We start from the raw sequence: 16,365 nt of genomic DNA on the forward strand, positions 1-16,365 counted from the left end.
CAACCCCATGTACCAGTACAAGTTGGGGGCAGACCTGTTGGAGAGCAGCGTAGGGGAAAGGGACCTGGGGGTCCTAGTGGACAGCAGGATGACCATGAGCCAGCAGTGTGCCCTTGTGGCCAAGAAGGCCAATGGCATCCTGGGGTGTATTAGAAAGGGTGTGGTTAGCAGGTCGAGAGAGGTTCTCCTCCCCCTCTACTCTGCCCTGGTGAGGCCGCATCTGGAATATTGTGTCCAGTTCTGGGCCCCTCAGTTCAAGAAGGACAGGGAAGTGCTAGAGAGAGTCCAGCGCAGAGCCACGAAGATGATTAAGGGAGTGGAACATCTCCCTTATGAGGAGAGGCTGAGGGAGCTGGGTCTCTTTAGCTTGGAGAAGAGGAGACTGAGGGGTGACCTCATTAATGTTTATAAATATGTAAAGGGCAAGTGTCATGAGGATGGAGCCAGGCTCTTCTCAGTGACATCCCTTGACAGGACAAGGGGCAATGGGTGCAAGCTGGAACACAGGAGGTTCCACATAAATATGAGGAAAAACTTCTTTACGGTGAGGGTGACATGAACACTGGAACAGGCTGCCCAGAGAAGTTGTGGAGTCTCCTTCTCTGGAGACATTCAAAACCCGCCTGGACGTGTTCCTGTGTGATATGGTCTAGGCAATCCTGCTCCAGCAGGGGGATTGGACTAGATGATCTTTCGAGGTCCCTTCCAATCCCTAACATTCTGTGATTCTGTGATTCCCTCCAGGTCCTCCTTCCCAGGAGGGATCAAAGGTCCATCATTACGCATCACTTCAGTTCCATCTTTCTGAGGTACCAGCCTTGGTACATGACTTTTGGCTGGCTCTTGCACAGTGTCCTGTCAAGGACTGAGCGTTTCTGGATGCTGCTCCTTCTAGCTGAGTTGGACTAGTGATTCTGACAGCTGTCAGTGCCACTTCCTTGAGTCAGCCATCATTAAAGGTTTTACATCATGGAGGCTGGTTTCTTTTTGTGGTTAAATCATACTCCGTGCCGTCCAGTGAATCCTACAGCAGCTTGTCAGTGTCAGGAGCTTTATGCATTCGGATCCTGGGTAAGAGTAGGGGTGTTTAGAATTGGTGAAATCCAGTCAGACTGGATAAATTCTCATTGTTTTTAGTGGTGTGAGAAGGTGGTTTAGCAAAGGGCTCCGCATTCCTCCTCCAATAGTCTGTGCCAGTTCTGCAAGAACAAAACTTTGGGGTCTCAGACTGTCCAAAGAAAGCAATACTGCTTGAATGATGTGATGAATTAATGTCTGTTAGTCATATAATGCCAGGAATACACATAAACACAAGTGAGAGGCAACTAACTTGCATGATGTCTAGCCTGAAGAGCCCGCTTTGCTTCTGCCTTGTGCTGGTTTTCACAGGTGCAGCTTTGGGAACGTTACAGGAGTTACTGTCCAAGTGCGGCTGTGCAGCAGCAGAAGTCGGGGAGGGTGGTTTGGGGCAAGACGGAGCAGTAAAAGGGCTGGGAGCAGGCACAGGGCAGAGGAAGGCGAGCTGACAGGGTGGAGGTGGTGTGAATGCAAGTGGGGAAAAAGGCAAACATGGGAAAGTGGGTTTCTTTATCCCCTGGATGAAGAGAGCTCGTGGCTTTCAGGTGGGATCACTCCAGATCCCACACTTGTTCCAGGCTTTCTCCATCAGTGTTACAGCACTGGAAACTTCAAACAGCCATAATTATTCCCCAGTCTAGGAGTCCCCTTCGAGCTGTCTGATCTTTTTTAACTTTCCATGGTGTTTGTTTTTTCTTTCCTCCCTGCCTCCTGGAGCAGAAAATGAATTCAGTGAGCACTGGAGAAGGACCAGTTGTCTACGTGCACCCGAGTAAGATAAATTTCGGCAGTATCCAGGTTCTCCAAGATGCTTCCCAAACTCTCCACCTCTCCAATCAGAGTGTCATCCCTGCATACTTCTGGGCAGAGATGGTAAGTACCTGGGGGGCTGTTGTCCAACAAAAATGGCTGGTCCGTAGCAGCATGTGACTTGACTTTTATATACAACATTTCCATATCCCGATTTGAGAGAGAAAGCAAGATCTTCCATCACAGTGCAGCAAGAGGAGCCTGGCTCTGAGTTTGCATAGTTGTAGGCGAATCCAGGAATGTCGGGACCTCATACCCTAAGTCCTCTGTTGGCTTATCCCTGCTTGCCACGGTGTCTGCAGGTCGGTGACCCTTGGGACCAGTGTGTTATCCTGTGCTCATCCCCTGGATCCTGGGTCTGCCTGATGTGCTTTTCCTTGTCAGGTTGCTTTCCCAGCTGCCAGGCAGCCCTGTTAGAGCATCCTCTGGATCAGCAAGGGGAGGGTTTGCCTTTTTCATGGGTAAAGACTGAAGGAACAGGTCAATGTGAAAGAGCCGCTGCAGCTTAGCTGGGGGCTGGCTACTGACCAAGGTGGCTGTTTCTCCTTCTCCTTCCCGCTGCTGTCATCTTCTTGTCCTGTTGCCTGAAGTGTCTGATTTTTGCCATAGTGATAAGTGTGAAGGAGTTGTATTGATTAGTGGAAGCGTTTGCTCTCCCTGCAGAAAGGCAGAGAGGAAAAAGCATCTTTCTTTGGTCGTTTCCTACTTGTTCTTTGTCACTTTGTCTTCTCGGGGACCTTTCATTCGGCTGTGAAGAATGACATCTGTGGGCATCACAGAAGGCAGCTGCACATCACGCCTGTGTGATCTGGACAGAAAAGACAGGCCTAGGGTGTAATTTTTGTTAATCAGTGGCAGCTTTCTCCTGCCTGCATAGCCACCATGCTGGGTCTGTTGTGTGCTACCGCAGGGAGGCAACCGGTGGTTTCCTGCTGCCTTGTAATGAGGGAGGAGAGAGAAAACCTTCCTTGGGACTTCCTCTTCTAGTTGATGGTGCTCTGGTTCCTAATTTGGGAACCTGGCCTCCAGCTAGTCTTACCCTCATCATCAGCAGAGGGTTTTCTGAGGGGTTATTTAAAATGCTTTCTGTGACTTTGAAGTGCTGCTTGGTTTTCCGATGCTCTTCTCCCTTGGGCTGGCTGATGTCCTGTTAGAGCACAGAGCTGCCAGCCTGATGGATGGAAACTTGAGCAAACTTCACCGAGATGAAGCAATTGCTTGGGTCATGTCAGGCCTCCAAGCACATTGTTGCTTTCCATTAAAAAAAGGAAAAAACCCTCTTCTTTTACAATATTGCAGTGTTTTGGGTGGGTAGTGCCTGTTGTCCCAAACGCATCACTGAGCTGTGGGGCATGTACCACCACCACCGTGATGGACACTTCGAAACCATACATCTACATCCCAGTGCATTCTGTGCTGGCCAGGGAGCATTGTGTGCTTCCTCCTCTGCAAGCTTGCTCCCTGTGAACGTGACTTTAGGTGGGCTGGGGGTCCAGCACCTTTATGGCCCCATCTGTAGAGCGAGGTCCATGAGAAACGAGAGGAAGAGTGCACTTGGGAAGCCCGGGTCGTGCCCACAGGACAATTTTCTTTTTGCTTATTGCTTTACTGCTGTGCTGTAAACACTTGTAGCTGAATTTCCCAAAGCAGAGGGCACTGGGGCACCTCACTGCAGTAGATGATCAGTGGGAAGAGAGTGCTTCAGTCCTTCAGGGGCTGTTGAGAAGCACTGCCTAACTGTTGGGAAAGAGGACTTGGTGTTGGGGTTTTAATCAGCTGGTTTTGCAGAGTTATTCTTCAGGCTCTCGGCAGTATCCCCCAGCCGTGTGGGATCTGAGCAGTCCTGGCTTCCTCTGGCCTTGAGCCTTTATGCAAACCCGGCCACCGCTGGGAGGAAGCTGGGAGAGATGAAGTAGCTTCCCTTGGTGCACACTCCAAAGGAGAGGCCGGGGGAAGAATAACCTTCTCCTGAGATGAACATCCCTTGGGTTGGGAAAAACTGGGTTAATGAAGTGAGTCTGTTAAAGGAGGGTAAAATACAAGTTGTATAAGCTCCCGCGTAGGTGCTGTTTACAGACACCATAGCTTAGATTTAGGGAAAGGAAGCCTTGATGTTCTTTACCCTCATATCTTTAGTCCTTCCTTTTTGTGCACCCCACAAGACACCAAGGTCCATGGTTCCCATCCTAAGTTAGTGTTTGGCTTGTCTTACAGGCTGGCAAATGCTCACGCTGGAGGATTGAACCCAGTAAAGGAGTGATCCCCCCTGAGACCGAGATGGCTGTGGCTGTCATAGCAAACTTGGATGACACGGGGAAGTTCAAGGACGAGGTGAGCCTGTTCATAGAGAACAGCCGTACCTACACCATCCCCGTCCGGGCTGTTGGAATCGGCACCACGATTGTCACTGACGGACTCTGTGCTCCGGAGCTCAACTTGGGGCAACACTTGAGGTAGGATATCTCATGACTCCCACTTCTCCCGCGGGCTCAGCAAAGAGGAGTTTTGCTGTAGGTCCTTCAGGCTGGTTCTGCTCTGCATTTTATGACCACTTGAAAGTCATTAGATACCCTCAAAAGCCACCAAAATGGACAGCAGTTGTTAAATTCTCCCTGAGTTGCCCTTAGTTATAATCCATTCATTTCCTCACTTTACCAAATAAAGATTTGGAGGAAAACAGCAGGTCCCGGAAGCCTCTGGCTGGAAAATGCTACATGACAGGTACAAACAGATTTCCCTTTACAATAACCTTGTTTGCTTTGCCACTCACCATTGGAGTGTCATCGTGCAACGGAGGAAAACCTTGGTGGTAGCTTGTTAGCAACTGCTCAACTAAATTAATGGTGCTGTTTGATTTCCCTGCTGCCCGGGAGTGCTGGAGGAGCAGCAGAATTTGTCTTTGCCCTGTATCTCCCCCCGCTTTCCTGCCAGGCCACTCTTTATTAGACAGAGATGCTCTTTCCTCCTTTCTCCTGCCTGATTTCCTCGCCATCTCCTTCGTCAACGCCGCAGCGGTGGCACGAAGGACGGGCAAGCGAGAGTGGCTGCAGGATGGGCTGTGGATGGGAGAGGAGAAGTCTGCTGAGGTTGGGAGGGATAAATGGAGAGTGTTAATTGAAAGAGCTTAGCTGAAGGAGGGGATTCACTGATCCTCACGCGTGTGTCCGAAACTAGGTGCGTCCTTAAAAAATAAGCCTTTTCCAAGTGCTGTTTGCCTTGTGTTGGAGACCTCTTGGGACGAGAAGAATAGTCTTCTCGAGGTGCCTGTTCCATTCCCTGGCTGCACAGAGGGTCTACAGTGCTCCTATACCTAAACCTTGGGGTAGAAAGAGCAGGTTAATCCTGCCTTAAGCATTTAGGATAGATTTTGGGGGTTTAAATACGCACCCACGAGCCATCCACCTAAGCAGGGATGTTGCAGGGAGGCTGGTGCTCGTCCAGCGTTTCCTGTGCTCTGTGCAGCCACAAATTGACTACGCAACACAGGGGACAACGTCGGTATGATTTGTGTCATCGTCCTCTGCCCCCCCTTCCCGTCTTAGCCCACAGGCTCTGTGTGGAGTTGTTGCCGTTGCTGTGGGACCCAGGTAACATCTCAGATGAGTTGGGCTTTCCCACAGCCACAAATTGTGCATCTACCCAGAGCTGCTCCGAGCTTTCCTCTGGTGCTGTCCTCACCATAAACCATTTCATGCTAAGCTTGTGTACATCATTTTTTAACAGCCTGTTTCAGAGACTAGTTTGCTCTGTACAGTCACTCTTGTGTGCAGCTGCTTGCGGCAGGCGTGCAGTTTATGAGCCACATATTCTGTACCTTTCAAAAAGACAATGACTGTTCCAGGAACAATTCATTTCCTGGTCATGCTCAGATTTATAGAGGGTGCAATAATTACTCCAGACTAGCCTGCAGTTAGTGTTTCTTCACATGTAGGAATCAATTTCCATGGAATATTCATTTTGGTTTATATCTAGCTCTGGTTATTCATCTCTTGTTGTTGCTCCGTTCCCTCAGCAGCCAGATCTGGTCTTGCTGCTGTGTTCATGTCGGGGAAACTTCTGCTGATCCTATATTCTCACAGTGCATTTATCTTCCTAAAACACCAAACCAGCTGCACTGTTGAGGCAAAGGGTGATGTGTTGGGAGCGATGGGGGTTGGATGCTCCCCCAGGGATGGAGTGCCAAGGGCAAGAAGATGGATACCAGGGCAGGGGCCCCAGCAGTGAGGCAGGTGGTGCCCAGGTCACCAGACGGGTCTATATACCCTGCAGCTCCCCCACAGCACCTTCAGAGGAAGCAGCTCCCAACGGGGGGGTGACGTGGCAGTGAAGGTGTTCCTCCATCCGCTTGCAGCCAGGACAGGCCAGCTTGGTGAGACCTGCAGGAAGCACCTCAGAAAAAAAACACTCCGACTATTAAGCCCCAAGGGCTGGTGATGCTCTGTGCGCAGGGACTGAGGTGATGCTCTGCACGAAGCTTTTCCTTGCTGTATGCAAACAGACCGGCTGCTGGGTGGTGATAAACTTGGGGGCAACCAAGGTCTGGCTTTTGGTGAAGCTTTGAGCTAGGTCAGCCTCTTTGGAGGTGGCTTTACTGCCGAGTGTGTGTGTGATAAGGCCATTGGGGTGCTGAAGCTGGGTGACGGCTGGGAAATGGCAGCTCCCATGACATGTTCCATCTCTGCTTCTCTCCTAGCCTGAATCCCTGCTGTTACCGCTTCAAGGTAACAAACAAAGGCCGATGCACCCGTCAACTCTATTGGACAATGGAAGGTTTCTCCACGTTTCGCCAGCGTCATCGTCTCCCTGGCGTCAGTAACGCCAAGGGCAAAGATTCCTCCCAGAGCCCCAAACCTGCCTCCCCCGTGTTTCAGGTTCGCCCGCCAATCATGGAGCTGATGCCAGGCGAGACTATGGAGGTGATGCTGGAAGGCCTCTCCAGCACCGTTCAGGTGAGATCCCCCCCGAGGGCTGAACCTTTCCCATCAGATCACCCCCCCGGGACTTTTTCTGCAGCCCCTTGACATTCGCCTGAGAAAATGAGCAAGTGCTTTCAAGAAACGGTTTTAATGCTACGAGTTACCATGGCAGCACCAGTTGCTTTCCTTGCTGGCCACCATCAGTTGCTAAGGCTTTTTTGTGTTTCTATAGCTACCATGAACCCAACTGGCTGATACCAAACTAGGGGCTGAAGGAAGCGTTGCTACTTCAGGGGGCATAAACGGCAGGTTACAAGGTGCCGTGTGCTGAGGCAGAAAGAAAGGGCAGAGAGAATAAGTCAGGCTTAGACCAGGAGTGCAGGCAGAAAGTAAATGAAAAAAATGCAAAGTAATGTATGTGGGGGAAGCAGTGAGTAAAACAAAACAGCTGTGAGGGGAGGCAGCGTCCGGGAGCAGCAGCATTTTTCCTCTGTAGACAAACATGGGCAGAGGGCTTGTCTAGCACCAAGTCCTGGAGGAGAGAAACCAGCCCAGTGTGTCAGCTCTAACGATCGGAGTGACGTTCTCCACATGGGAAACTGTTCCCAGGGATCATTACAATTGACAGCTTGACTTTTGTCAATGTTTCCATAACAGTCTCGCAGCCAGCCCTCGTGTCCCAAGGGCAGCCAGGTCTCGTAGCGCTCTTGGGTGGCAGCTCAGAGGGGATCTCAGCAGGATCACTGGGCGTTCTCCTCCCTGGCCCCTTCTTTCCAGGGGAAATCCAACTCTGCAGAGAAGCTGCCAGCTAACCCTGGTGTGCATTCCCTGGCTCCAGGACCACTGGGCACAGATGCTTAAGCAATCGTGGAGTAAATCTGCATTAAGCTCCTACTGATACTAGTGTTTTGAAAGGGTGTTTTAAAGGGTTGCCTCAGTGGTAGCTTGAAGAAGACTTGATGACCTACTCAGCTGACTGTGGTGGGACTGTCCCTGTGCAGTTCTAAGCCCAAAGATTTTGCTGAAGAGGGGAAAAAAGTACCAGAAAGGAAATAAAATGCTCAGAGCATTGGAGAGGATGTCTTGCCTGGAAAGATGAAAGGGCATGTGTGAGCACAGCTGTGGCTACCTGGCTCCTGCAGTCAAAGCCAAGACCCTGGGAGTGGGCTTTTCCCATTTCTTGGGTCTTGAGAACTTAATACTCTTCAGGTTGGTCAGAAGCCCAATTCCCTGCATTGCATGTGCAGCATGGGTGATTTTGGAGGCTGTAGGCTTCCAGGAGGAGCTGGGTTGTGGTGTTGTACAGAGGGAAGAGTGAGAAAGGAAGGGAAAAGAGAAATCAGGAAGAAGTCTTGAACGTAAGAGCATCCATCTTAACCAGAGGGTTTTCCTGGGAAGTGCAGGACACCTCTTTGCTGGGGAGATTTCTTTTAAAACCAGCTCTGGGAGGGCAGAGGACATCCTAGGAATGACTGATCCCCTCTTTACCTGGAGGCAGGCTGGCTATTGGGGTTTTTCCCGTGTGTCCTTTCCCCTAAGCTTCCAAGGGAGGGTTTGCTGGTGTTGGTCCTTCTGTCACCTGTTTCCCTTAATATAGTTTTATATTTTTTTAGTTAGTTCCTACAGCTTCCTGTAAGCATTATGCTTGGCAATGGGACAGATCAAAACAATAACCATTTGGGGCAGGGATCGTTACAGTTGGAGGCAGCACATGGCTCACGAGTGACTTCTGTGGATGTTGGGGTGTGGCATTAGGGACATCTGAGTGCAGAATAAATAGGATGCAGCATAAAAAGGAAAGGGGGCTGTTGAGGAGACCAGTGATAGTAACCTTATGGCATTAACAAGGTCCATGGCTAGCAAAAGCAGTGAGTTTTGTGGACGCCCTGCTAGTACCCGCTGGGTGACGTGTGACTCCTGCATGCAGGTAGTGAAGGAGCGGCTGCTGTGTCACGCCGGGGTGGGGACCAAGCCTTCCTCCCAAGGGAAGGAAAAGATAATTGAAGTGGACATCACGTGCGAGTTTGTTGCTCCCGTTCTCCGAATGTCCTCCAGAGAAATCACTTTCCAGGTGGAGAAGGTAGGTCTCTGCATTGCATCCTGGCATTTAACAGTGTGGCTGATGGATGGAAGCCCATGGGACGTGTGTGCTTGTGTTCAAAAGAAGAAGTTAAAGAGCTTCTCCAAGTCCACAGCGCTTTGGCTATTGGTTTCAGCAGGACCAAGCTTCTGCCATTAACACCGAGATCCTAATTTCCCTCCTCTGGGTTTGGGGATGGTCTCACCAGCTCTATTCTGCCCTTCTTGATGTGGAGCCAGCATTGAGCTGCTGAGCCAAGGGCGCAGGGTGCGACGTGTGGGACCCACGGGAACAGCGTGGGCTTTGCACAGCCACCGTGTGTGCTGGGGCTGCGGGTGGGAGAGCGGATCGCTGCAGCTGAGTGGTGCTAAACCCCCTCCTCGCCCCTTCCTGAGGCGCTTTGTCAAGGGAGGGAGGAGTTTTTTAGACATGGGAGTGGTTTTTAACTTCACCGAAGTACAACTGAGATTCCAGCCGCTCCGCTGAGGGGCACCAGTTCCTGTGCTCAGTATAAAGGGAGGGTTTTGAGGATCCTCCAAGGCACGGTGATGTCTGCACACCGATCCTGTAGGGAAGCTGAGGAAAACTGAGATTGCTGTCAGCTCCTCAGGCTGATGAGGAAAACCTGTCATCTCTTGTCTCTCTGTGCCTTCTCTGCTGTTGGCATGGATGCTAGCTCTTTGCATTTCCCCAAGCCTCACCTTCTTCAAAGGACCCACAGACGTCCTTGAGCTGCGGTGATGGTAACACCAACGCAAGGCAGGTGCCCTTCAGTCTCTGGTGCCCGACTCCTGCATCATCTTTCCCTCTCTAGCCAAGTGTCTGGAAAAAAAAGAGAGGATATTTCATTATTTAGTTTCTGTGTTTTCAAGTCTCTCCTCTGGTTCCCAGGCATCCAGAGAAATACAAAATCCTGTGAGCGAGCAGTTCAGATTTAATGAGAAGCTTTTCATCTGTCCCTGATGTCCTCCTGTGGTCTGCTCGCTGCCGCGCGCTCCGATGTATCGAGTGCTATGACGCTGCAGCTGTTTGATATCAACACAGCCAGAACTAGTTTCCCAAACACTTGTCTAGTTTATATAAATGAAGCAGGAAGCCCAGAGCAACGCATAAACAGGAGGAAATAGCTTAGGCTGATCTTAGCTTTGAGGCTGCAGATACCTTGTCACTGTAGGAGGGACAGCAGGAGACATGCTGCAACTGGACTGTGGAGGTTTCTAGCTGGCTCTGTGTGTGTGTAAATGGTCAAAGCTCACCTTAGGCTACTGGAGGCTCTCCGCTACGGGCTAAATCCTGCTTGCCTTTCTCCTCTGACCAGCCTCGCTGCTTTTATGAGGCTAGTAGAGCTGATAAGGTCATAAGAAATCAGTGTATGTGAGTGAAAAATGTGCTGCCCTGCCCAAGAGAAGATACAAAACTGGAGACCAACGGTCTGGGTTCACTTTCTTGTTCTGATCTTGTTCAAGCAGCTGCCTCCTCTCAGGGTCCTGTTCCCTCATCTGTACGTGAGACTGTCTTCTTGTCCCCTGGGAGATGCTGTGGTTTCTAAACATGAAAAGCATCTGATACACTTAGAGAAAAACCTTCTAGAAAGGTAGAAACTGATAAAAACAGTGACTAGAGATGTATGCAATTTGGGGTTGAAGAATTTGAAATGCATTGAAAGGGGAAGGAGGTCCATGGTGGAGTCCCCATCCCTGGGGGATTTAAAAGCCGTGTAGATGTGGTGCTGAGGGACATGGGTTAGTGGTGGCCTTGGCAGTGCTGGGTTAATGGTTGGACTCAACGAGCTTAAAGGTCCTTTCCAAGCAAAACGATTCTGTGATTCTGTGGCCACTTCAGGTTGTTTTTCATTTGTCTCCACTTTCTGTAGGACCCCAGTGATGTCCCAACTCTTCAGTACAAGCCTCTGTCTTTAAAAAACGTCTCCTGCCTGCCACTCAGCGTTGTCCTGGCAATAGAGCAACCCTTCGTGGTCTGTGATGTGGACCGGCAGCCCCTCCCTGCAGATGTCCAGGTGAGTGGCTCAGGACCTTCCCACTGGTGGGGTTTGAAGAGGGAGGAGGGTGGTGGTACGTTTCTGTTTGGAGGTCCTCTAGTAGAGAAGTTTATTCTTTAGAGTCAGAACTAAATCAGATTCAAAACGAGCCGCTGAAGGAAGGGAAATCTCAGCTGAATTGGGGAGATACATGCTGGCTCTGAGACAGGAGGAGAGGGGAGCAGGCAACTAGGTCTGGGCAAGGCATGTAGTAAAGGCGTCTCTTGGAAGCCATCCCGAGATAACCTCAAGAGCAGCTCACTCTCTTCAAGGGCAGCCCTGCTTTCAGGAAGGCTGAGGATGCTCCTCCAGCCTCTGCCCAGCACCTGCCCCATTGTCGGTGGAAGGTCTTGGACGTGGACTCTGCTAAACACGTGGTGGTGTAGGCATGGCCACCACTTCTGTGCCATGCCAGTGACTAGCCCCTGCAAGGGTGAGGCTGCAATGCTGTGCCACTTGTGCTGCGAGGATAAAGGAGTTCCTCTAGAGTCAGGGCAGAAGGCCCTGGTGTGCCAGAGTGCTGATTTGGTTGTGTATTTAGCGTACGGCTTCTGTGCGTCCAGAATTCCGTAGAACAATATTTATTTCCCTCTCATATTAATGCAGAGCACAGTGACACGAAGCCTGAGATAGTCTCAGACAAGAGTGTTGTGGTGCTTGCAGTCAGGTGCCCACTGCAGTAAATGAAGGACGAACTGCGAAGCCTACAGTTGGGGTCCCGCTTTCAACATTTGCACGTTTCGTGCTGTTGGACCTTGGGACTTCATCACACTGGTGATTAATACTCTTCATCTCCTTGCAGCCCATGAAGCTGGAGGACAGGGGAAGGAACTTCATGCTCTCCATTGGATTTAACCAGCTTATGAAAAGGATCTTGAGTATCCGAGGTAGTGGAGAAGGCTCTGAAGATAAAGTTTCTCGAGCATCCTCAATGAGGAGCAGATCACTGTTCGGGAGAAGTCCACTGTCTGGCATCTCCGTGTCCAGACCACGGCCCTGGACTTTGGCTGCATCTTCAATGACACTGAGCAGAAGCGTTACATCGAGATAACCAACAGCAGCCCGCTTCTTGTCCAGGTACCACTGGGAGCTCGAGGCAGACAGCCCTGTGAACCAGTTGAGGTATGTGGACCATTGCCCTCTCCTTGAAGCTCTTCTCCTTCCTGGTGTCCTCGTTGTACTTTGCAAAGACCAAGGCTGTATGCCTGGGATCTGACAAATTGCTTTCAACTCTCCCTCGTGGCAATAACGCCTACCAGCTGTGGTCCGGCTAGGTGCTCAGGGCATAGGTGATCTCCACCAGTTTGATGCTGGGAAGGAGACAATGTTCTCCAGCCAAGCTGGGACTGGAAGATACTACCAACACTTTTTGCATAGGCCCATAACCCTAGAGTCCTGTTTTATTTCTGGACCTACAAACCCATTGTTAGGCACTGGGACAACCAGATACATAACGTGACCTCTTTTCCTTTCCTGCCAAGCCTATTTGTTGTCATTTCATACTAAGAACCTACCCAGGCACTGCCACCAGACCGATATGCCACCAGACCATGGTGGCCCGAGGCAAACACCACCTTGGTGAAGCGAGTTTTCATCTGTTAAACTGTGCGCCACGTTCACGAAACAGCTGTTTAGTGTTTTACAGCAACGCGGCAGGTTCTGCGGTGGCCTCGGGTGCAGCTGTAGGTGTTGGTGGGCGCGCTTGTCTGAGCGCCCCTGGGGAGCAGGGCCATACAGCGCTGGCCTGTGGTTTCCAAGCCCAAGAGCAACCTCGCAGTCGTGCTGGAGCACGTCTATAAACACATTTAGAGCCCTTCTTCCCTCCGTGGCCGCTCTGCATAGTACAAAAGTCTGGTCTGGGCAGTTTTAATTACAGTAGCAAAGGTATTTTCCACAGTGCCCTGGGAAAGCGAGCGAAGTTAACCCCTGTGAATCGAAGTGCTGCTGGTACGAATAGTAGAGATCATCAATAACCAGTTTTGTTTAGGGAGCTGGGATCTGGCTTAGAGGAGACGACCCATTGGGAACTGGAAATGAGTTATTGCTGTGAGGAGGGCTTGGGGGAGAAGAGCTGGGCACCAGGGTAGCCCGTTCACAGCTGTGTCTCACCAAGTAACAACAGGTCTTTAGTGGGGCCCTTCTTGATGCACGGCACCTTCCAGAATGGACCCTAAAATGCAGAGGAAAGTCTGCAAAAGCAGGTTGGAGGGAGGTGGGAAGCTCTGCTTGGAGGCCCCTGTCATCTCCTGGTAAATTAGATTAGGGTTTAATTACAAGCTAAAGGGAAAATCTAATTTTGATGATAGAACAATGCATGTATTTCATAATAACAGAGGAACAAGCACGTTCCAGCGAAGCCTGTGTGGAATTGATTTCCTCTGGGGCCACTTGTTGGCCGGTTGCCTGTTTATCTTTACTCTTTTTTTTTTTTTTTTATAGAACCAATTTAGGTTTTCTGAAATGTGAATCCCGAATCAGTTTTCAGCTTTTAATTACCCCCCTCTCCACCTAAATGGGCTTTGCTGGGCCTGAGCCTTCAGGTGCTCGTTCTTCCAGCAGATGCTGAGTCACCCAACTCAGGCCAGAGTCGGTACCAGTTGAGGGTGCTGAGCATCTGGCAGGAGATGGCAACCTCAGCTCGAAGGGGTTGGCATAGCCCCTTTGCTGGCTCGTTAGCACTGTGGATGTTCTGACAGCTCCCTTTTCTGCTCTGCATGTTAATTAAGCAGTAACCTGCTCTCTCCGGGTCCCTCAGCAGACACCATGTGATCCTCAGTGGCAGAGCTGAAAATGAAGATGGTCTCTGAGCTATTAACACCCCAAATGGTTCATTAAGAGCCCGTCAGAAGGGCAGCGTGTCAGATATTATTTCTGGTCCACGTTAAGCACTGTTGGTATTCTAAATTACCAGATCAAACTAACTCTGTCCGACATGGAGGGAATCAAACATCAGGTCTCGTGAAGGTGAGATCGATAGAATTTAACCATCCATCCATCTAGCCTTGCTGGAGCCCATCATCAGAGACTCCCAACATCAGTGAGACACACACATTTATTTTGGCCAGGAGAGAAAAATGTTGTTTCTTTGCCTGGACAAGACTCTGTGCACTTAGATCTTTTTTTCTTCTAATTGTTTAACCCATTTTTTTTCCTCCTTATTCTTTAATCGCTGCTGCTACTTTGAGCAGAGCGATCATAGAAGCAACACAGGTCCAACCAGTGCTGTGTGGTTGGACATGCCCAACTCAAGCCAAGCCTGTGCCCCTTCTCTGACACTGCTGAGCCATAAATCTCTCATGGTTCCTCCTCTTCTAGACCTGAATGGTTATAGGCAGACTGAGAACAGTCTCTCCTCACCTCTTGGACCTTTGGTAGCTCAAAGCTGAGTTGAGCCTTTGCACCAAGATGTTTTCTGCGGCGTTGGAATGGGTCTCAGGAATGACCCAGCAGGACATAGTCAGATATAGGAGCCAAATTTAAACATTTCATCATGTTCTTATCTTAAAGGTTTCTTCCACAAGGTTTGCTTTGTCCCCCTTTTGAAGGGCAGTGTCCAGCTCCTCAGCTTTGTTTGGAATTCCCACCCAAAGGAAGACGTTAAATCCAAAGGATATACAAGGATTTTCTTGGAGAGACCTGTGTCAAAGGCTGCCAAAGGCTCATCCCCAAACTTAGCTGTTCTCTAGAGTTTTCATCCTTTATTAAGAATCCGTGCCTTGTCATTCACTTTGAGCATTGCTGTTCCTGTGTCACCTCTTTGTCCCCTTCATGTGAGACACGTTCACTCCCTGGGACAGAGCTAAGCACAAGCCAAGCTGTCCGTGCGCCAGGGCGGGTCAGCAGGGAGCCCTGCACCTCCATGGCATGTGTCAAACCCCCTCCGTGTGTTGATCCAATGTCTCTGGAGAGTGGGAGCCTCTTGGCTACAAATCCAGCGCAATGAGTTGCCAGGAGATTGTTTGGGGAAGGGTTGTTGAGCTAAACATGTAGAAAATGACTCTTTCCTTCCCATTCAGGATTTTCTCTGCCTATTTGTTTTGAACAAACTAGGAGCCTTTCTCTTCCCAAGTGGGTCTTCCTGTAGCATTAATAACTTCTTGTGTCTCTGCCCTCTCTCCTTCCATGTCCCCTGGCAGGCTGCACTGCAGGGACCCTGTGAGCCAGCTCCCAGCCTTGCTACTGACCAAAAAACCCCCAATTCTCAGCTAGCAGTTTTGGGACAGCTGCCATGATGATGGCCAGGCTCAGGCACTGCACTGGTGTGTAGCTGGAGGGCTTCAAGGTGCTCCTGGCCCTGGGTATTTGTACCCCTGTGCTGCAGGCATCTCCCTTATCACCCAGGAGAAGCAGTGTTCAGCTGTGGGCTGCCCAGAGGCACTGTGGTCGCAGCTGAGCTGAATTTATTTCATCCTTGTGCACATGCCCAAATTAGTGGCTGCTAATTAGGGCTGGGGTAGGTGACAGCACCGCTGCTCATGGGTCCCTGCTTGGGGAAGCTCGCCTGGGCAAAGCCTTGTTCTTGCACGTGGTTGTAGGAAGGACAAGTCAGGTGGGATGTCTCGGGGGTTGTGAAGAGCAGAGCCTCTCATCCAGGAATGAAAACCAGCCTTAAATAATAAGCTACAAAGCTAAAGACATGTATTGGTTTGGGAGCACATCATTAAAGGCACCAAATTCCCAGCTGGGAGTGAAGTACCCAGGTTGCTGTAAAACAAATGTGCTTTGTTTGGCTGCGGGGAACACTTGCAAATAGGTACGGTGACAGGTGTGGTGACAGTTGGAGTGTGTCCCTCCACATGGCATTAGAAATGTGAGCAGAGTTCCTGTGAGCACCTGCTGCCATTTAAAACAGGGACCATAATCTGAGTCACTTGGGATGCCCCAAGTGTTGACCATCTCCATCCTGGTTTCAGAGCTGCTGGGTCAGACCTGTCGCTGAGCTCACACCACCAGTGCCTGCCGAGGGGACGCTCGTGCACATTCCCCCCCGCATCCCACTGCAGCTCCATGCTCAAACTTATTTTCTTTTCCAGGTTCAGCCCTCCAGCACCTAAATTTTTCATTGAACCCCAACCACCGAAGAAGGGAGCCTGGTCAGAGAGCTCAGCATCTGCAGAGAGCAGCCCCAGGGACAGGGGTGCGGAGGGGCCGGCCAAAGCCCTGGAAGAAGCAAGGGATCCTGCCCAAGAGCCAGCAGATGCAGATGACTCTCTGAAGGCACAGGTAGGTTTTCTTGGACACCTACTGCCTGCGTTGCTTCCCCCAGCTTGCCACCGAAAAGCCATGCTTGTGCCAGCCTCCCTTTTTTCTGTCCTGCTGTCACGTGCCCTGAGAGCAGGAATGGCAGCAGAGCCAGTGGCTGGAGACGGGGCTCCTGGGGAGGGAAAAACAGGATAGTGTTGCTTGGAGAATCCACTCAGATCCTATGTTGGGTTTGGGATTTT

The 16,365-nt window shown here is 50.5% G+C and overlaps 1 protein-coding gene across 1 annotated transcript in view; it reads left to right on the forward strand.

Annotated features, from left to right (window-relative positions):
• The first annotated feature begins 1,800 nt into the window (after window positions 1–1,800).
• The window catches only part of LOC137669484 (hydrocephalus-inducing protein homolog), a 67,002-nt gene continuing 52,437 nt past the window's right edge, over window positions 1,801–16,365 (forward strand). The window contains 10 exon segments of the mRNA XM_068411585.1: window positions 1,801–1,950; window positions 4,102–4,340; window positions 6,581–6,836; window positions 8,731–8,883; window positions 10,757–10,900; window positions 11,724–11,807; window positions 11,809–11,850; window positions 11,852–11,998; window positions 13,808–13,815; window positions 15,886–16,144. Coding sequence (XP_068267686.1) covers window positions 1,801–1,950; window positions 4,102–4,340; window positions 6,581–6,836; window positions 8,731–8,883; window positions 10,757–10,900; window positions 11,724–11,807; window positions 11,809–11,850; window positions 11,852–11,998; window positions 13,808–13,815; window positions 15,886–16,144 — 1,482 coding nt within the window.

The sequence above is a fragment of the Nyctibius grandis genome, chromosome 12 (assembly GCF_013368605.1).
Source record: "Nyctibius grandis isolate bNycGra1 chromosome 12, bNycGra1.pri, whole genome shotgun sequence".
In the NCBI taxonomy this organism is placed as follows: domain Eukaryota; kingdom Metazoa; phylum Chordata; class Aves; order Nyctibiiformes; family Nyctibiidae; genus Nyctibius; species Nyctibius grandis.